This window comes from Trichoderma harzianum, assembly GCF_003025095.1.
Source record: "Trichoderma harzianum CBS 226.95 unplaced genomic scaffold M431scaffold_4, whole genome shotgun sequence".
In the NCBI taxonomy this organism is placed as follows: Eukaryota; Fungi; Ascomycota; class Sordariomycetes; order Hypocreales; family Hypocreaceae; genus Trichoderma; species Trichoderma harzianum.
Window position 1 is genome coordinate 62235 of NW_020209252.1, and position 19472 is coordinate 81706.

The 19472-nt window shown below is 50.0% G+C and overlaps 9 protein-coding genes across 9 annotated transcripts; 5 read left to right on the forward strand and 4 right to left on the reverse strand.

Moving 5' to 3' along the window:
* Positions 1 to 1473: 1473 nt before the first annotated feature.
* Positions 1474 to 2823, reverse strand: M431DRAFT_505964 (hypothetical protein). The gene has a single exon (XM_024918728.1). The coding sequence runs from the start codon at positions 2353 to 2355 to the stop codon at positions 1537 to 1539; it is 819 nt and encodes a 272-aa protein (XP_024775898.1). The 5' UTR covers positions 2356 to 2823; the 3' UTR covers positions 1474 to 1536.
* A 544-nt stretch (positions 2824 to 3367) lies between these two features.
* M431DRAFT_79940 (hypothetical protein) lies at positions 3368 to 4901 on the reverse strand (the record flags this gene model as incomplete). The annotated part of the gene is made up of 4 exons (XM_024922881.1): positions 3368 to 4413; positions 4507 to 4655; positions 4723 to 4756; positions 4829 to 4901. The coding sequence occupies 4 exons, from the start codon at positions 4899 to 4901 to the stop codon at positions 3368 to 3370; spliced, it is 1302 nt and encodes a 433-aa protein (XP_024775899.1).
* Positions 4902 to 6104: 1203 nt separating this feature from the next.
* Positions 6105 to 8807, forward strand: M431DRAFT_3425 (hypothetical protein; the record flags this gene model as incomplete). The annotated part of the gene is made up of 3 exons (XM_024914422.1): positions 6105 to 6259; positions 6443 to 6467; positions 6558 to 8807. The coding sequence occupies 3 exons, from the start codon at positions 6105 to 6107 to the stop codon at positions 8805 to 8807; spliced, it is 2430 nt and encodes an 809-aa protein (XP_024775900.1).
* A 547-nt stretch (positions 8808 to 9354) lies between these two features.
* On the forward strand, positions 9355 to 11342 carry M431DRAFT_80299 (hypothetical protein; the record flags this gene model as incomplete). Its single annotated transcript, XM_024922926.1, has 2 exons — positions 9355 to 9481; positions 9538 to 11342. The coding sequence occupies 2 exons, from the start codon at positions 9355 to 9357 to the stop codon at positions 11340 to 11342; spliced, it is 1932 nt and encodes a 643-aa protein (XP_024775901.1).
* Positions 11343 to 12764: 1422 nt separating this feature from the next.
* Positions 12765 to 13883, forward strand: M431DRAFT_517999 (hypothetical protein; the record flags this gene model as incomplete). The annotated part of the gene is made up of 3 exons (XM_024920355.1): positions 12765 to 12834; positions 12916 to 13557; positions 13627 to 13883. 3 exons carry the CDS (start codon positions 12765 to 12767, stop codon positions 13881 to 13883), a joined length of 969 nt encoding a protein of 322 aa, XP_024775902.1.
* Positions 13884 to 14539: 656 nt separating this feature from the next.
* Positions 14540 to 15160, reverse strand: M431DRAFT_3428 (hypothetical protein; the record flags this gene model as incomplete). Its single annotated transcript, XM_024914424.1, has 3 exons — positions 14540 to 14661; positions 14747 to 14874; positions 14982 to 15160. 3 exons carry the CDS (start codon positions 15158 to 15160, stop codon positions 14540 to 14542), a joined length of 429 nt encoding a protein of 142 aa, XP_024775903.1.
* Positions 15161 to 15790: 630 nt separating this feature from the next.
* Positions 15791 to 16662, forward strand: M431DRAFT_370630 (hypothetical protein). Its single transcript, XM_024914636.1, has 4 exons — positions 15791 to 15800; positions 15883 to 15979; positions 16043 to 16168; positions 16228 to 16662. Coding segments are annotated over exons 2-4 (471 nt in total). The 5' UTR covers positions 15791 to 15800; positions 15883 to 15977; the 3' UTR covers positions 16571 to 16662.
* A 91-nt stretch (positions 16663 to 16753) lies between these two features.
* On the reverse strand, positions 16754 to 17668 carry M431DRAFT_81451 (hypothetical protein; the record flags this gene model as incomplete). The annotated part of the gene is made up of 2 exons (XM_024923045.1): positions 16754 to 17314; positions 17378 to 17668. 2 exons carry the CDS (start codon positions 17666 to 17668, stop codon positions 16754 to 16756), a joined length of 852 nt encoding a protein of 283 aa, XP_024775905.1.
* A 428-nt stretch (positions 17669 to 18096) lies between these two features.
* On the forward strand, positions 18097 to 19394 carry M431DRAFT_110962 (hypothetical protein; the record flags this gene model as incomplete). The annotated part of the gene is made up of 3 exons (XM_024911781.1): positions 18097 to 18383; positions 18450 to 18723; positions 18794 to 19394. The coding sequence occupies exons 1-3, from the start codon at positions 18203 to 18205 to the stop codon at positions 19392 to 19394; spliced, it is 1056 nt and encodes a 351-aa protein (XP_024775906.1). The 5' UTR covers positions 18097 to 18202.
* Positions 19395 to 19472: the final 78 nt, after the last annotated feature.

Genomic DNA, 19472 nt, shown 5'->3' on the forward strand with positions numbered 1-19472 from the left:
AGAGCCTTGGTGAAACTACCTAGCAGGAAATGGCCCAGGAACGAAGCCAAGGAAGCCTCTCGGTGATGGCAGGTGGCGCGCCTTGACATGTCATTGGCGATAACTCGGGGAATACCTAGGTAGTGATTTGGTATTTCTTCGATAGAGGCGCCATAAGAAATACCCTAATTGGATACTATTACAGTACTTGAATTATACTTCACCTGCCACAGTATACAGCCGCGTTTACGTGCCTCGTTATCAGCTTCGTGCTTGGAAATAACTGGACGTGGGAGAGCCGCGGATCATTACCATTTACGTCGTCACAACCACATGCGAACGGCGCTCATAGTGGCAAACGCCAAGAACAGGATACAGTACGAAAATATACGTATCATGACGTTCCCTCCAATCGCCCTTCCCGCTCTTCCAAAGTGGATATCTTTGGAACTTTCCAGCGGCATTTTTTGTATCAGTGAACGAATGATAACGAAGTACTGATAAGACCGCCGTGACAGCTGGCTCGGATGAGGTGAGGCAAATGGCGATCTCATCGGAGACGTCTTACAACCCCTGGGCTCGTGTAACTCTTATGGTGGGAGGGGAAGCCAACCTATTGGCTTGGACGGAAAGAAAAATTTTACGACGAACGAGAGAACAAGGCCAAGATGATAAGCGGCCGAGTTGAGATTTTACAGATCACCTTAGGGCGTAGATCTGAGCGACATCTAGGAACAGGAGGATGCTCGCCTGCAGTTTTAGTGATGCCGGTACCTAAAGCTGCCTGCTATGTATGATGATGTCTGGGGATGTCTCGAGATACGCACAGTACCACAAAGTCGCCAACATCCCGCATGGATCGCCGTAAGCCTGAGTGAGTACATGTAGACCGCTTCCAATCCGGCCTGATTAATTGGTAAGGAACAAGTACCGCCTTGATTGACACATGCAAAAGAGAAAAAAGGCATCCAGACTGGCGGTTCCACTGTGACGTCAATACCGACCCACCTTTTCCGGCACGGCAGCCTGTAGCTGCTCACGCTCGGCTCCGGGAACGGGGCTGCGGATCCCCCACGGAAACCAACGGACAAGGTAGCTGATTCTTCAAACCGAGAGGCCAACAATGAAAGACGGCAATACGGTACGCCTACAATAGAGTGAAAGCTCGGAGCATTGCCTGTCTGGGACGTCTACAGCGTTTCCAGTATGTAACAGTCACCGTTGGCCGTCACAGATTTCAGGGGCCTGCAGGGATGGCGGCAGCAAGCTGCTGTGGGCTCAAAACACCATGAGCTCCATAATGACATACGGACCCTGCGCGCTTTTTCCTTGATTCAGAACTCTTACCGCAAAAGGGCCGCCGCTGTTTCATTAAACAAGCCAAGTCATACCATTCTTACAGAGTCAAGTACATGTAGATGGCCCTTTCACTGACGCCGTTGTGGTGGTGAGACTTGGAAGTCATATCTATGGAGTATAACACTCTCATTAAATGTTTGAAACAATGCATAAACAATCCAGATACAATACATAGCCACGCTGCCCAAGATGCCAAATCTACTGTAGATTAACAAACAGACCGCCATCCACCAGCAGCTGCGCACCCGTCACGTAACCACTCAGCTCCTCACAAGCAAGAAAGATGGCCGGCCCCGCCAAATCCGCCGGATCGCCCGTTCGCCCAAGAGGTATCCTGCCCTCCATGTAGCTCCGCTTGGCGTCATCAGCCAGATCCTCCTCGTTCAGCTGCGTGCGAATCGTCCCTGGTAGCAACGCGTTGCAACGGATGCCGTATTTGCCCAGAGCCACCGCGGTGCTCTGCATCAGACTCGTCACACCAGCTTTGGTCGGTGTGTAATGCGTCTGGAGGCCGCCACCAACCAGCGCCGAGATGGACGACATGCCGATGATGCTGCCGCCTGAGGGGCTCTGGTGCAGTGCCATCTGTCGAGCGGCCGCCTGTGTGATGTAAAAGGCTCCATCAACATTCGTCCTAAACGTGGTCTCGAGCAAGTCCGGCGACAGCGTCAGAAAGTCGGCAAAAGTGCACACTCCGGCATTAGAGACGCAGATGTCGAGGCGCCGTGCCGGGCCTGAATGTTCAACCGCCGCAGCCACCAGCTTGGCCGCTGTTTCAACTTGGCGCACGTCTCCGGCCTCATGAGCAAGACGACCAGCGGCAGGGTCCTCTGCTAGGATGGCACCCGCTTTAGCGATGAGCGAGTCTAGGTGCTTCTGGTCCTTTTCCAGACCGAGGTGATTAACAACAACGTTGCATCCCTGACGAAGATAGCCGAGGCAGATGGCACGTCCGATACCAGTTGTTCCGCCTGTTATAATCGCGGTTTTGCCTGCCAGAAGGCCCTTTAGCGGCATACTGGCGATAGTAGTGGCGACTGTAGTCCTGTGTCGATCTGAGATGAAACCTGAAATTTCCCGATAGAAGCCAAGTCTAAGCAGCTAAGTGCTTGTATATAGAACTTTTTCAAAAGTCAATATGTAATAAGAAACAGAGGCCACTAGGTCTCACAGAATCGATGTTGTTTGTTGCCGTATTCACAATGCGGGGAAACAGTCTAATTAGGCGCGTGTAAAAGGTTTGTAGACGCGGCGGCTAATGGCACCTTTTTCTGGTCAATGTCTTCTTTTCTAGATGCCAGATCTATCGTGAGGTTATTCCGATGGCCCTATAAATGCGGCTCCCCGTTGACGAGATCCGTTAATCTGCGGCAGAAATCAATCCGAGCTCTCGGGGCCTGCTAGGGCGAGGAAACCCCGACTAAGCAGCCACCGTTTTTGCTTGGCCCACAATACGGTGGGATGGTGAACTATCGTGAAGTTCTGGGTCCTGGCTGGAGAGCGGGTCGAAACGGCCACCGTAAAATTGTTCACGATCTCTTCCGATCGAGGGGAGTGAGCGCAAAAAGTGCAGGCAAGTCATCTCAATTTGGTGGGTCACGATGCTTTTTCATGCTGATTCCCCAAAACTTCCCCAGGTTTTAGCACGATGCAATTTTATGGAGTATTACCCGTAATATCCATGTCCTCACTCGTAGGCCCTTTGCGCTCGATGCTTTAACCAACATTGAAGTCTCTATCACGCAAGGAGGAGCCTTGTTCAACACTGAGATATGCACAGAGAGAGAAAAGTTGACAAAATCGTGTTGTTGGCAAATTGTGACGGAATTCTACTCTTGTGGAAACTTGTACATATGTGTGAATTTTGCTACAGTCTTTGCATTGCTATCTGATGGCCCTCCCCTTTAAAAACTATTAACAATATTCGTAGCTTCATGAGCTCGCTTAGATCGCCTGACGACACATCTATTTATGTACGTAGACACTACTAACCATCGCCATATATTCTTCTTCTAGCATGCAACTTCGTTCATGCCGTTGGCGCGTGTTCTGAATCGCCATTGTGGAGTTTGCCCTCGCCATTAACGGGGGGCGCGGGCTGCTGTACAGGTGGAGGGCTAAGGAGGTAATTCGAAGGAATGAGTTTGGAGCGTGCGGCATTGTTGATGGTCAAGCCAAATCCAGGCTTATCCAGATCGCTCGTCAAAAGATAGCCCTTGGTTGGAATGGGTTCGTCGACGAACAAGTCGCCGAAGACGGGAAGCACACTCTTGCCGTCGGGAGAGTTGGCGAGGTACTCTTGAAATGGCGTGTTTGGTTGCGAAATGACAAAGTGGTAGCTGTAAGGACCACTGGCATGAGGAACCACAGGAATATCGTATGCCGCAGCCATGGCCGAGACTTTGAGCAGCTCCGTCATGCCGCCCAGCCACATGACATCGGGCTGAATGATGTCAAGATTGCGACCTTCGATGAGTTTTCGGAATCCATAGCGAGAGTACTCATGTTCACCAGTCGTGAATTTCACCGTCGGGTGCGCACGCTTGATTTGCTCGAAGCCATCCGTGTCATCGGGAGACAAGCACTCTTCCCACCAGTTGATGTTGAATTCGGAACACGCCTTGACCAACTCAATGGTATAGGAGACATTGAGGCTCATGTAACAGTCCACCATGATGGGGAAATCTGGGCCCACAGATTCACGGTGCTTGCGCAAAAACTCGACATTCTTCCGTAGTCCCTCGTGGCCTTCCTCAGGGCAAAAGGGAAGCGGCACCTTGGCACCCCAGAAGCCCATCTCTCGGGCTGCGGTTGGCTCGGGTCCTGTGCAGTAGAAGTTGAGGCGTTCTTTGGTTGCCCCACCAATAAGTCGATAGACAGGCTCGTTCCTGACCTTGCCTAGCAAATCCCAGAGTGCAAGATCAATGACAGAGATGACGGCAATGGGAAGTCCTTTGCGGCCATAGAACATGGAAGCACGATACATCTGCTCAAAGAGAAGATTCGTGTTTCTCGGATCAGCTCCAACCAGGAATCGCTCAAAATGCTGATGAACCAGCCAGCAGGCAGGAGGACCTAGTAGAAGGTTGGGTTAATACCGTAAGAGCTCCAATGATTTTGGGATTGTGAGGGGATTCGATTTTAGATCTGACTTGCTAGGATTCTTACCTCCAAAGCCAGTTGCAAAGCCAACAGTCCCATCAGATGCCTCTATCTCAACCAGAAAGGAGCCAAGAACGTTGATACCCCAACTAGTACGCGACTTGCGGTACTGAGCCCATTGTGAGCATGGCGTGGAGATGTCACTATCAATGAGCCTATTGGAAAGAGAATCAGCGATCACTATTCAGAAGTGCAATAAGCCCTCGTAAGAATGCTACATACCAGTGACCTCCTTTGACATTGTGATAATCACCGCCTATTGCACATCAATGGTAAGAACATGCCAATTGAGACTCGAGCCGTAAATATATCTGAAGTCTGTACATACCGGAGCCTACGCCGCCAATGACGTAGGATCGAATGGCTTTAATCGTAGGAAACTGCCTTACAGAGCCTTGCATGATGATTACAGGCCAAATCGACAGAAGGAATAACTTGCAGCAGCGGAAAAAAGACGAGATCTGGTGAATTTAATTTGTAGAGATGGGTTTAAGGCGGCCACTGGAGATGCGGGTAACTGTGTACAAATCACACATGTGGGGTGCTGGTGGTGTTGACGAGTATCGGGCTGAGATGACCCGAAGGCCGCCTTGTCGAGATGTGACGATATGTGTCGTGGTCGAACGATGCAGATTCGGACCAGGGACGGGCGCTTTACGAGTCGTGAAGAAAAACTACGAGTTACAGAGATAGCAATTGAAAGATAGAGAGGTAAGACTCGGCGGCAAGATAGTGCCTGCCTACCTAATAGTAATAATAGATAATATAGAATTGGCATGCACATGCAGGCAGTGAGCAGTAATTACCTGATCTTTTTACACAGCCTGTTATGATGAGCCTGAATACTCGACTTACCTAAGTACACAGCATTCGATGAATATCACACCTGTTCACCTACTGCATCCCGCTGCTAAGCCCTATGGTTCTCTATTGGCTATTAGGTATAATAGGCAGGTTTCCCCCTAAGCGCCTAGGGTAAGAAATGATGCATGGCAATGAACGGCTCTAGCAGTGGTTTCGAAATGGTGACTATAGGAATCTGGTAAGAGATCTATGGACAACTCGTAGGTACCCAAAAACTACGAGTTCGAGTACCTATAGCTCAGCGAAATCGGCTTCAGCAATTCGATAGCCTCACGTGTATAATTCTCGTCCAAGAATCTCCTCTTCTCCTCATTCATCTTCCCCATCAGTTCATTCATCTCCACATTGTGGGTTCCGCACACTAGCAACCCGCAGTAGGCCAGACCTCCGGCTCTCGTCAACTTGCAGCCACCAATGAGCTTCTCGTCAGCTCTGCCGCGGCCTGGCTGCTCCGTCTCTGCCCCAGGACAAACATCAGCTCCGCATCATCGGCTTAGTATCATTGACCCGGACGCCCAACATCCTCCCGCTCGTCTTTATCCCGAAACCACGCGCGCGCATGCTCCAAACCTTTCTCGCCGCTCGCCTTTCACCGCTCGCCGTCTATCTACTCGCCCCGCTTACCGACCACCCAATCATCACGGCTGTCGGTGTCGGATCGTCAATCCACCGAACAAGGCTTCGTTCGAGCAACCTGGGCTCACCTTACGAGGCTCCGTCTCTTGTCAGCCTGAGGCGTCATGCGCAGCGGTAGCGAGGATAACAAACGACCGTCGCCGCCGTCCTCCACCTCCGTCGCTGATCGCCAGCCTGAGCCTGACAGCGACGACCAGAGCGACAATGACGCGGACCAGACCTCTCAGACGGCCAAGCGCAAGCGGCCCATCTCAGTTTCGTACGTTTGCTGCCCTATCTTCTCCCTGGCGTTATGGGTGAACCCTTGTGTGAAATTCAATCCTGGCGCGAAACCCTAGGCCGAAGCACGAACCCATAGCTTGATTAAATCGAGTCCGCAACAAACTTCATCTTGCTTGATTTCGTTCCAATTGCAATCTGTTGCTAACCAATTAACCACCAGATGCGAGTTATGCAAGCAGCGCAAGGTATTACTCTCTTTTACATCTCTCTATTACCCGATTACTCGAATATCTTTGGCTTGTCTAACACGTTTTTCTCGGTCTTCTACGTTATAGGTGAAATGTGATCGCGGCCAGCCTTCGTGTGGTTGGTGTAAACGTCATGGCCAGAAATGCGAATACAAGGAACGAAAACCGCCGGGTTTGCGAGCAGGCTTTGGAAGATTTTTGGAGAATCGGAGCCGTGAAATGGAACTGAGGCTGGATAAAATGGAAGAAATTCTGCGGAAGCATTCTGAATTGCTCCAAACATCACCGCTGCCATCGCTCCGTCCAGAGAACTCCGAAGCTGGTGCGCATGCTGGACGCCAGAATCTTGCGAGCGATCACGATACTCAAAGCGAGGCCAGCAATAATCTAGGCTCGTCGAAGCTTTATCAACCGTCTCACATGAACAACAATTTGTTCTATAATTCTCATCCAAGCAATGGCCCTTCTGGGCCTGCCTCTACCGAACAGGCTCACAACGAGTACCAGGGCCGAACGCCTTTGCCTGGCGGTTCCATCTCCGGTCCCGTATCCGACCTTCCGGCTCAGCAAGGCATCTCCATGTCGACGGTTACGCCTACGCCAGGCGCGCCTTTACCCTCGACCGATGCTGATGACTTGCCACCGTACAATCTAGTGTACAATCTAGTGGACCTGTATTTTAAACATATCAACACTTGGTGTCCAATACTTCACCGAAGGACTACTCTGGATAATCTGTTTGGAATCTCCGATCTTCAAGAGGCAGACAGAATACTCCTTCATGCCATAGTTGCAACTACTATGCGGTTCTCCAGCGACCCTAGGCTTACTGAAGAGCGGCGGCAGCATTATCACCGCGTCTCAAAGCAGAAAGTCTTGCTTTACGGAATGGAAAACTCATCTGTTAAGTCGCTTCTGGCATTGCTCATACTCGCCCTGGATCTATGCGGTAGTAGCAATGGCCCTCCCGGGTGGAACATTATGGCCCTCATCACTAGGTCGGTGGTGCAACTGGGATTGGCCGTTGAGACCAATTCTTTCAGTGTGGCGCCTCTCTATACCTCGATATACACGCTTCGCGCCATGATTCTTCCCGAGCCAAAAGATTTTATAGAAGAGGAGTCACGAAGGAGGATATTCTGGATGATATATCTTCTCGATAGATACGCAACTATCGCTACTGCCTTTGAGTTTGCGTTGGCCGATACGGAGATTGACCGAATGCTTCCCTGTCGTGACGACATGTGGATGGAGAACCAAAAAGTAGAAACACGATGGTTCGTCACGAGCGCTCAAAACGTTGACGAAAGCCACCAGCAAACACTTGGGAGGCCTGAGAATCTGGGTGCTTTCGCCTACTACATTGAAATCCTCGGAATCCTTTCAAAGATACACAAGTTCTTGAAGCGGCCTGTTGATATCGGGAAGCTTACCGATGTTGAAAAGTGGCAGCTTCAGTACAAGGAGCTTGACAAGGAGCTGACATCTTGGAATTTCGCTCTTCCTGGGGAGTTTGGGAATATGGGCAAAGTCTTTCAGCCAGGAAGCAGAAATCTCAACTGTAACTGGATCATGCTCCATGCGACCTACCATACCGCTGTTATTCGACTGCATTCCTCGGCGGCCTACCCAACAACTCGATCAGCCATCTTCACGCCATCATTCTCTGCCGCACAAAGATGCCACGGCGCTGTCGAAAATATATCTGCACTGGGAGACTTTGTTGTGAACAATGGCTTCCTGCCAAAACTAGGCCCACCATTTGCCTTCACAATTTGGGTTGCTGCGCGGGTGCTTCTAGTCCATGGGTCCACGGTCGAGCATAAGCTTTCTCCCCAAATCTCCTTTTTAGTCGACATCTTGCGCGAGATGGGACGGTACTGGCCTGTGGCTGCTGGATACTCTGGGCTACTACAGCGAGTTCTTGACGAGCATCGAGACAGCGAAAGACAAGGCAACGGAGTCACACCCAGCTCAGTCAAAATCCTAGCCGACATGCGTCGGACGGCATTTGATCTAGACTTCCTAATATCGCGACAGCCGAGAAATGGTCCCCAGAGTCACGGGCATTTAGGGGGCATGACTCCCGCAAAGACGCCAGCACAGAATGAACTGGAGTATCTGGACGTTTTTAACTTCTTTAACGTTCCAAGATTGCCATTTGGCGGAGAGAACCTCTCTGGAGCCACCGAAGGGCTAATGTCAAACTCTGACATACCTACGGGAAACGCGAGTCTGGATCATCCTCAGTACCAGCCAAACGAGTTTAACATTACCAATTTCATGATTGACGCCAATAGCGATTGGCTCTTCAAAAACGAAGGGCCCACCTTTTAAGGGGAATTGAGCTGTTTCATGGGATTTTTTTCTTATTTTCTCTGCTTTAGTTGGTAGCATTTCATCATCTTTGGCATGCATATGTACATATTGATCGAGTTGCCGGATTTATATATTGAGATGTCTGGACTGAATTGATACCAAAAAATGGCAACAATGTAGATTTATCGCAGCTTGCGTTTTCTCAAGGAATAATGCAGCAGTATATAATACTTTCTCCCTGGTATAGGGAAAATGTCGAGAAAGTATTAATATGATACCCATACAGACATAGACGTCAGGTTTCACGCCTGGCTTTTAGACGCTGGACATTTCGTACGTGGTAGTGGATCCATTTTTGGCCATAATTGGTGGCGCTTGTGAGATAAGATAAAGATTTCTGTTCCACTTTAGTGTTCACCGCCCGGCAATATTCCAAAAAAAAAATTATTCTACCACTAGCCGACGGCCCATTGATATCAGATGTCTGGACTTTTGAGTCTACTTGACTGACTTCAAAGGATCAAATTCAATTGCTTGTTCTAAAACAAGTAATACGTCAACCAAAATGGCGACCAAACCCCTTACGTATAATAGCAAACGAAAGGTTGCCTCAGACGGGAAAGAAAAGGGTGACTTTAAGAATAAGAAGCCTCGTTTGGAGGAGACATCAAATGGGAAGGCATCTGGATCAGGTATGTTTTATTCTTCTGGCGCCTGCATTGTTGGCTTGTTGCTGACTTAAAATTAGAGCAACAAAGCTCTCGGGAGTCGCATGCGAAGCAGAAGCAACTTGCTCTAGAGCGAAAAGCTGCCAAACCTCTAGCCGACGAAGTTCAGCGGACCAAGAAGATCTGGGAACGATTGCGCCTCAAGTCCCACGTTCCCAAGGATGAGCGACAGAAGTTGGTGGCAGAGCTATATGAAATCATTACAGGCCGCATCCGAGATTTTGTCCTGAAGCATGACGCTGTCCGAGCTGTTCAAACCGCGATCAAATATTCCACACCGGAGCAGCGAAAGCAGATTGCTCAGGAGCTCCAGGGAACTTATGCGCAGCTTGCTGAAGGACGCTATGCCAAGTTCCTTATTGGAAAGCTCCTTATTCACAATGACGATGAAATCCGCGACATCATCATCCCCAACTTCTACGGCAAAGTTCGAAAGCTCATAAACCACTCTGAGGCCTCGTGGATCTTGGACGACATTTACCGGACGGTCGCGACCAAGGAGCAGAAAGCCCTCTTATTGCGCGAGTGGTATGGACCCGAGTTCACTTTGAAGGAGTTGACCAAGGACATCAAGACAACTTCAGATCTGAAGCAGATCCTGGAGGAGGAGCCGAGCAAGCGAGGACCAATCATGAAGAGTCTGTTGGACCTTATCAACTCACTAGTCCAGAAACGAATGACCGGTTTCACCATGCTGCACGACGCGATGCTCCAGTATTACACCAATACCCAGCCAGGATCCGAAGAATTCAATGAATTTATGGAGCTGGTCAAGGGCGACGAGGCAGGCGATTTGCTGAAGAACCTTGCCTTTACTCGCTCTGGCGCAAGGCTCGTCTGCCTGCTGCTGGCATACGGTACGGCCAAGGATCGAAAGGTGCTGCTGAAAGCTTACAAGGATACCTTTACGCTGATGTCGGGAGATCAATACGGTCACATCGTGCTCCTGACAGCCTACGATGTTATCGACGACACGAAGCTCACCTCAAAAGCCATATTCCCGGAGATTGTTGGAGAAAAAGAAGAGGAAGTCGCACAGAACATTGTTGCCGCCGCCAACAACCCCAATGCCAGAATTACACTTCTCTATCTACTCGAAGGTTTTTCCAAGTCACTGTTCCCTGCCAGCAACGCCTATGACTTGGAGGTGCTCAAGGAGGTACATGAGATCCGCAAATCCACAAGCAAGAAGGAGGATGACGTTCGACGCAAAGAGCTTGCGGCAATTCTATCGCCTTCTTTGATAGATGCAATTGCGGCCTCACCTTCTGACCTCACAGCAACACCGTTCGGCTGCCAGTTTGTCGCCGATGTTCTTCTCTCTGGACTCGGAGACAAGCAGAAAGCGCTCGAGGCCCTCGCCCAGTCTGTCAGCGGTAGCCCCAAGCAGGAACCAGCAGAAGACGAACTCGCTCCTAGGTCGCACATTGCCAACACACCATTCGGAGGCCGCATGCTCAAGTCTCTTATCCAAGGTGGCCGTTTTGACAGAGCCACTGGAAAGGTGAAGCTGGTTGAGCCACCGTTGGGCTTTTCCAACATTCTGTACCCTATTGTGAAGAAGCACATCATGGATTGGGCTACTGGACCTAGTTCATTCGTCGTCGTGGCTTTACTTGAGAGCGAAGAATTCACTAGTGCAGAGGAACTGAAGAAGACATTGAAGAAGAACAAGAAGCAGCTGCAAACGGCGGCGACTGAACCCACCGCGGAGCAAAAGGCCGCCAAGGAGGCTAACGAGAGTGGCGAGGCTGGGAAGAAGGGCAAGAAGACGGAGGCGCCTGTGGGCAACAAGGGTAGCAAGCTGCTGTTAGAAAAGCTATGAAGGGCTGCAAATGGTCATCATATTTCTCATATCCCCCGGCGGAGCATATGATGAGAGCCACGCCTCTTATCGCTCCATTCTTTCATTTTCACCGCAGCAGCCTAATATAATGATTTTTCAATTGTTTTATAAACCCAACAAGTGCCTTGGCGTGAAACTGTCTATATATAACCAAGTTGAAGAAAATTATCAGGCAAGGAGAAAGCTTTTCTTCACGCAGATGTTTGTTACACGGGCGAAGCCTCGCGGGGAGTAGGTGGTGCTTCGGTTGGTTTGCGTTTTGGATGTCTGCAAGCAGCCGAGTTGTTTGTGCTCTGACGAATCGCCCCCCTTGCGAGTTTGAGAAAGGTGTGCCAGAGACCATTGAAGAATACTTACAGTTACAACGAGAAGTCACACAAGGGAACTGATAGCGGCTGGCTCTTGATGTAGGGGGTAGATATGGGATCGCAGATTGGCCCGAGTTGCCGCCAGGATGCGTTTGACTGGTACTGCATGAAGCGATGCAAATGATTCCGAGAATAGAAGCTAGAGAGAGTGTTTTATGGTGGACGGCGGTATGTATCTGTTCCCGAGATATCTATAGAAATGTAGCATAGTTGTACCAGGTCAAGGCGTTGTAGCACGAAAACATCAAGGCAAGAAATCAAGAAACGAGGCAACTCGAGATGTGCCCCTGATATGACATAGATGCCTCGCCTTTGGCTGACAAAGAAGCGTCTCTGTAAGGGATTGGACGTCTTCTAATACTACATTTCGGTTGATAGCAGAATCAGAATTTTTTTTTCTACTGTTCAAATTCTCGTTTCGTTTCGTTTGCCTCCTGCTTGACGCCTGCGTTTGTTCACCCCCAAGGTTCATCCATTCTGGTCTCCAGGCATTGATCCCAAACAGCATTTTTCCTTTGTTCTCGTCTCTTTTTCTTCAGCGACTTCTCTTTACGTTAATGGACCCTATGTCTACGTTTGTTCAACTCTTCCAAAGGCACTAATAGGCAGTGTTCATCACGCAGACCGGAGCCATTCCAGCGCCAAACACTGACTCTGCATCACTGCCTCACCAACACCTTTTCTTTTCTTGTTCATTCTCGTTCATTTCTCGTTTCTTTACTTCCTTATCGATTATTTTCTACCCGTTGTTTCACACAGCTACTGGCAGGAAGTTGCCACAGCCTCGGTTTTGGACAAGCTCCAGGGCTTGTCGAATGCGACGCAGACGGTTCCCTGAATTCCCTGACAGTTGCCGGCCAAACCTCTTAAGACACTCGCCAGCTGGCTGGCAACCCGACTTAACCTTCTTGCCAACCCTACTTAGGTAGCCTTGTTTGGTGAAAGAAATCACAGGGAAGCGGGCGAACATCTCCCTTTCCTTCTCTTTTGCGAGGAGAAGAAACTCCCATTTCGCCATCGCCTCTCATCCACAATGTTTTCCAGCCCCTTTGTTGCCCGTCAAGAAGATGTCTGCTCGCCAGGCACAACGTTCTACGCCTGTGGTGCCAACAAATTTAGAGGATGTTGCTCCGTGGATCCATGTGCCCTGCGCTTTTGTCCAGATTACTTCGGATCACTGAAAGATCCCAATGACGGCGACAAAGAAGATGACAGTTCGACAACCTCAGAGCCGAAATCTGACGAGGTGACGCCAACTCCGACTGAAGATGATCAGAGCCGACAGGCAATAGAGACAACTTCTTCGTCGCAGCCAACAACCACCACGAAGAAATCTTCTGTAATCATGACGGACTCTGGCATAACCCACACGATCCCAAACAACTCGATCGTCACAATCACTAGGCACACAACCATCACCACGGGCAGGCCATCAACCTCCACCTCAGACCTCACAGATACCGCATCGACGAAAACTGGCACGCCAACCACAGCATCAATCACAGCAACATTCACGGATGTGCCACCATCCTCACCTGCCCATGACAACAGCACAGCAAGCTCCTCTGAGGCTCCAGGCGCAAGTCCTCTATCAACAGGAACCATTGTCGGAATTGCTGTTGGTGGTGCCGTTCTCATCGCCATTGCCGTGGTCCTGATGCTTGCGCTGGTACGCCGCAAGAAGCGTCGCGGATCCGAGACCGACTCTGTTCTCCGCCAAGATAACGGCCGAGATGACGCTGTCGACGAAAAGCACTTCCCCAATAATGGGCCAACTGGCGCCAACGGCACTCAAGGAAGCAGTGATCCCTTTGCGCCCTTTGGAGGTGAGATTCAGTCCCGTTTGGAAACTGTAACCATGTATGTATCCGTATTGCCTGACTAATAAGTCCTAGGTCGAGCAGATCAGCCCGAAGATCCTTATCGACCGGCCAGTGGTGCTTTTGAGATGGACGGAAGCAGCGCCGCCCCGGTCGAGTTACCTGCCGTGAGCGCGTCGAGCCCAGGCAAGGCTGATCGCAAAGCATCTCGTCTTGAGCCCGTCCAAGAGGCCACCTGTACGGACCCTCGTGCTAACCTCACTTCGGTACCGACAGACGATGGCCACCCTGTGTATGTAAATCACTGGAATCAGTATAAGCACCTGGGATAAGACGTAGAGACTGGATCGGATAGATGTAAGAAAGGGGTGACGAGAAGTACGGCGGTGACAATCTTTCTCGAGAAAAAAAAGGAGAGAAAGGAGAGAGAAGGGGATAGAGAAGGCCATATCATATAAGCTGCTCTTTCATGTAGCATGAATGCCTAAATCAGACGACGGAATTCTGACGTTGGTACATCTATGCTTTGAATTAATAGCAGCAACATGGGGAAATTGGGCCTGAGACAAACGACTGTTCAAATAATAATATTCTCCTCGTTCTTTCATACCAACTCTGCAAGTTCCAGGGCAGGCACAGAGTATAGGTCGACAAGACAATATAATCGAATTCGTTTTCCCATAGGTTATCAGGGGTATTTAGCTGCCCTACCGTACTTTTACAATTGTCCGCGCGTAAAACAAATTATATAACCTTCTCCCAAGCGCCCAAGCAGCAAGAAAACAGAGAACAATTGGAAAAAGAAAATGTGAAAAAGAGAAAGACGATGCAAACACCTGCGGCCCTAATCCGGCTGTATCCATCCGTCTTGCGTATCCGTATATCAGCAGTCTAGAGTTCTCGGTTCCTCGTGGAGCAATATATCAACGATTCGTGATGGCCATATACCTCGGCAGAGAGAGACAAAACATAACACATCCCCTCGTCATCATCGGTTCTGGAGCTTCGATATTTCGTCCAGCAGGTCTTGTAAGTCTTCATCCTTGATCTTGTCCGCTAGGGACGGAATCAGCGTCTTGGCCTCGTCGGCGTTTTCGCAGCAAAGTGACCCTTGTAAAGACAACCATTGTTAGCCATTCCGTCATATTGCCTCCTTCCTTCTCTCTTCTCGCCGCAATCTAGGGGGTTAAGGTACCAAGCTGTGCGCGTTCGAACTTCGCCAGGTCCTTGTGCGCACTGAGCAGGCGTTCAACGGCCTCGACGTTCTCCTTCTGCGTGAAACGCGCAAAGTGATCCAGGTAGTTCAGAGTTTGGTTCAGCATCCTACAAAAAAGAGGCGATTCCACGGTTAGCCATCCGTCAAAGAAAGCGACCCTTCGTCCTCTGCCTCGTCTTCCATCTTCCAGCTGCAAGAGTCATTCTGCACATACTCTGTCTCGTTCACGTTCTTGCGATCGTTCCGGCGCTTCGCAACCAGCGCATTGAGAACAAGCGCGGCTTCTGAAAGAGTGAGGGTGTCGACGTGCTGGAATTCGCCCAGGTTGAGGGTCGCAGAGGCTTCCTCGTTGCCTGGCGGAGGAGGCTTCGGGCGTGACGTGCGATTAGACATGGTTGCTCTGTGTTTAGTGCGTCTGCTGCAGTTTCTAGAGAGCGACTGTCATCAGAAGGAGAGTGCAGATGGGGTTGCTCTTTATTAATTGTGAAAGCAAACGATTGAGCAATCCCCCGGGCATGTAGCTGCAGCAAGGAAGTTGATTGTGGTGAGACTCTCGCAAAGTTCTGGCGACCAGCCGCTTTCTAAGCCTGTGCTCAAGGCGCGTTCAACGTTGCCTTAATAGGACTAGCGCTGCCGCTGCCGTATTTCTCCCTCCGTGCTATTTCTCCGTATTGCAACTGCACCTGCAACTGCGACCTGATAGATTCATGACGCAAGGTGTACTTGTGCGATAACATCTGTTCAGAAGATAAGTTATCTAATTGTAATTTGGTTTCCATTAAATTTCAAGCTATTCTCGACAAACAAAGCTGTTGTTTTGCCCCTGGAAGCCTTATAGGAGACCGATATATACAATCTGGCGCTAAAAGCAGCGGCGCTCTGTTCATCGCTCGCTATATTCCAGCACCGCCGTCGCATGAAGGTGGCTTCAAAGTAGCCAGCCACTCTCTACGATCAACAACACACGGAGAATCGATATAGGACCGCAAAAGAAGAAATTACACACCAAGAAGGGCTCAGGAGTGGATACAAGGTATGCGAGCTCTGTGTACCCCTGCAGGTGGAATTGTCGGCCTGCGTCGTTCAGGCATGAGCACCGAACTCACTCATCATAGGATTCATGGTCTCACCTCTATGGATTCATGAGCCTGCAAGGGCCTTATAGAGAACAACATTTCACATCTACTCATACCTTAATCCAACTTACAACATGTATGTCATTCGTCCTGTGTCCCCACGAGCTAGACACCACCAAATCTAACTCATATCACCTAGGACTGTCTTCTCTCTCATCATCATCAACAAGGCCGGCGGTCTGATATATAACAAGACATTCCACGACGGCGGCCTCAACAAAATCAGCACAAATGACTATCTTGTGCTAGCCGGAACTTTCCACGGGTAAGATACACACTATTAGGGATTCATGTTCTGCAGAGGCTCATTACTCCTATTTCTAGTGTTCATGCCATTACCGCACGTTTGAATCCGGTCAAGCCAGTCGCACAGCCCCCTGCTCCTGGCACCAACGATCCACCTGGCCGACCAGAGCCATCATCTGGACTGGAGGTCTTGGAGACGGAGAACTTTCGAATGCAGTGCTTTAATACTCTAACGGGCACCAAGTTCCTGCTCTTCACTGAGACCACCCAGACCAATGTGGACGTGACCATCAAGAAGATATACGACTTGTACGCCGATTACGTCATGAAAAATCCCTTTTACTCTCTAGAGATGCCTGTACGATGCGACATCTTTGACAGAAAGCTACTGTCATACATTAGAGAGATTAACAACCGGTGAGAAGGGAAGTGTTAGGGTCGGTAGCTTGCGTGGAGCGGGATAATCAGGGCATCAAACTTAGACTCAATATCCAGTCCTCAAATTAATCGTGATTATCATGTCTAGCGTTTCTCCTCTAAGGTTCCACTGGATCTGGATATTTAGTATACACTTTCAATCAAGGCACCAAGATTATGATGCTCATTAAGAAGTATCCATCTTATCGCCGCGGTCCTTGTCCTTGTCCGCACTGCCTCCACTGCCACTGCCTTCGGCCTCCTCTTTGACACTTTCTAGAGATGCCTTCTTTGCCTCTTCTTCCTGTTCCTTTGCCAACTTCTCTTGTCTGGCCTTCTCTTCCTCCATACTCATGCGCAGAGCAAGAGCCAGCTCGGGTTCAATCGCCGGGTCAAATCCAAACTCGAACTCGTCGTTGCCACCAGCACCACCTGCGCCCGCTCCAGCCCCTTCGCCAAGCATAATGGGTGTAGAGATCAGCTGGTCACTCAACAGCTTGCTGCTAGGCGGGATGACGACCAAGTGTGAACCCTCGTTGCCCTTGACGGCCTCGTTGAATGCCTGCAGCTTCTTCTGCGTGGCATCATCGTCGAGGTCGCCGAACAGAACGAAATCAACAGAAATGTTGCCCTTCTTCATCTTTTTAGCTAGCTGTACTAGCTCCTTCTCTTGATCTTCGACGGGGGAGCAAACAAATGCTATTATTCGTTGGCGCTGGGATCGGTTCTGTCGGTGCTTGAGGGCGAGCTACGAACCAAAGTCAGCACACACACATCAACACAACACATATGCATGGGAGAAGCAACATACCGTCGCAATTTGAATACCCGTCTTCAGATGAGACGATCCTCCAATCTTCTTCTTTGTCCTGTGCAGGCCTTCCAGGATCTTGCCCTGCTCTGTGGTGAGGGTGACGAGCACTTCAGGACCTTTCCCGCCCATGCTCATCAGGCCGACGGATGACTCTGGGTTGCCCTGAGTGATGCTCTGGAACAGCACATTTACGGCGTCCACCTGTGAGTCGAATCTGGTTGGTTGGTAGTCTCCATTTCGGCTGCTTTCGCTGTTGTCCACCACCACCATAACAGCCTCGAGAACCATTGTAGCTGCGAATGAGGGCGCTGGGCCACTAGATTGTTTATTTGGTGACTTTGGGTATGGTATTCACGTCCAGAGATTCAGGTCGCCGTTGGTAGAGAATTTGCAAGTCGGGGAGGTAAGGAGATGTGGAGAGACAAGTTGGTAGCTGATGCTTGACAATCTGGTTGTTGGAGCTTCGAGTGTCGTAAGGCCGGTTCAGCCTGGTAGGTGCAAGATCGGTGCATGCAGAAATGGCTAAGAAATAATGTATATGCACTTATTAGTGTATTGTTTTACGTGCAAAAATGTGACATTCTAGGTATAGAGACTAACTCACTAACAAGCCTATTATGCGGGTCAGATTGTGTTGATTACATAACCAGTAGCAAGCAGTAGCTCACTCATTGATTTAGTTTGTTTACTTTCAAGTCATTGTCTCACTTGTTGCACGACCGCATGCACGCATTCGCATTCCCTCATTCGCATTGCGACTCCTGATCTCCCTCCTTTACAAGTACTTTCAAGGAGAGGCACAACCACAATACATTCAAAGCCATGGCTCCTACACGACCAAGAAAGCAAGCCTCGACCGAGTCGAGCGCTTCGCAAAAGAAACACGCGACATCCAGCGGCTCCGATACCCCTTCAACACCACAACGAACTCCCATTAAGAAGAAACAGACGGGAATCACCTTGCAGCAGAAGCAAGCCTTGATCGAGAACCTGCGACTAGAAAGTACGCGATTTCGACCTCTACAAGTGTAAAACAGGCTGACATTTTTCTTTTCTTGCCTTCCTGTAGTCACTGAGCGAGCCCGCAGACTACGCGCCCAGTATCATCTCCAGGCGCAGGGCCTCAGGTCGCGAATTGAGATTCGTCTCAACCGGATACCAACTGCTCTCAGGAAGGCCACTATGGGCGACCTACTCCTCAAATACGCAGATCAGGCGCAAGGAGGGCCCAACCGCCCGCTACCGCAGCCTGTCAAAGATCTGCCTATACTTCCAAGTCCTCAAAAGCCTATCCACCAAACCACTCGCGCGCCACAGGTTGGACGCGCCCAGAAGCGGTTGAGGTGAATTGCGTCTAAATACGCTGTAATTTTTGTTTCTCTTTCTTTCCTTTGAGACTAACTGACCTTCTAGCAATGAAATCACTATGGATAAAGAGAATGAGCTTCAGAAAGGCGAGCGTCCTAAGAAGAGGACTCGCGGCGAGGATGCTGGCTTGGTTCACCCGGCACAGGTTTTGTCACCTACCTCGTCCAACTCTCGTTTGGCAAACCGCAGTCGCGCAACGTCCCCCACCAAGTCATATCTGTATAAATCCAACTCTCCTCTAAAGGCTGGTAGCCCAACTCGACCAACTGCCACAAATCTGGGGACGCGTACGGGAGGGCTCAGAAAGGTCACTACAACATCCAACTCAAGCTCGAGCTCCAGTGGAGCAACACCGGCAGCGGCAGCGCGGACAAAGCGTACCGCAATAGCCGTGCCTACTGGCCTCCGAACTAAGCTTGGAGCTCGAACAACGCGCAAGGCTAGCGACAATACCGAATCGAGTGATGGAAGCGCAAATACAGTGCTCCAAAAGACTGCAGGGAAGGACAACAGTGCAATTGCAAGAAAACCTGTCCCAGGGAGTGCGAAGAAACCCGCTTCAGGAGGCATAGTGAAGTCAACAGCGAAGGCAGGAACCGCTGTGTCTACCACTGCTACCGGGAGAACATTGAGAAAGAGAGGATGAGGAATGGATTTGAAATTTTGAGGATCTTGGGGTTTAGGCATCGGGAAATTTTGCGTGGGAAGCCTCGGCGGCAGGCAG

Bases quoted from the DNA above. Each gene is read 5' to 3' on its own strand.
- M431DRAFT_505964 (XM_024918728.1), bottom strand. From the start codon at position 2,355: ATGCCGCTAAAGGGCCTTCTGGCAGGCAAAACCGCGATTATAACAGGC.
- M431DRAFT_370630 (XM_024914636.1), top strand. The intron at 16,169-16,227 runs GTAAGATACACA...TCCTATTTCTAG, and splicing joins CTAGCCGGAACTTTCCACGG to TGTTCATGCCATTACCGCAC.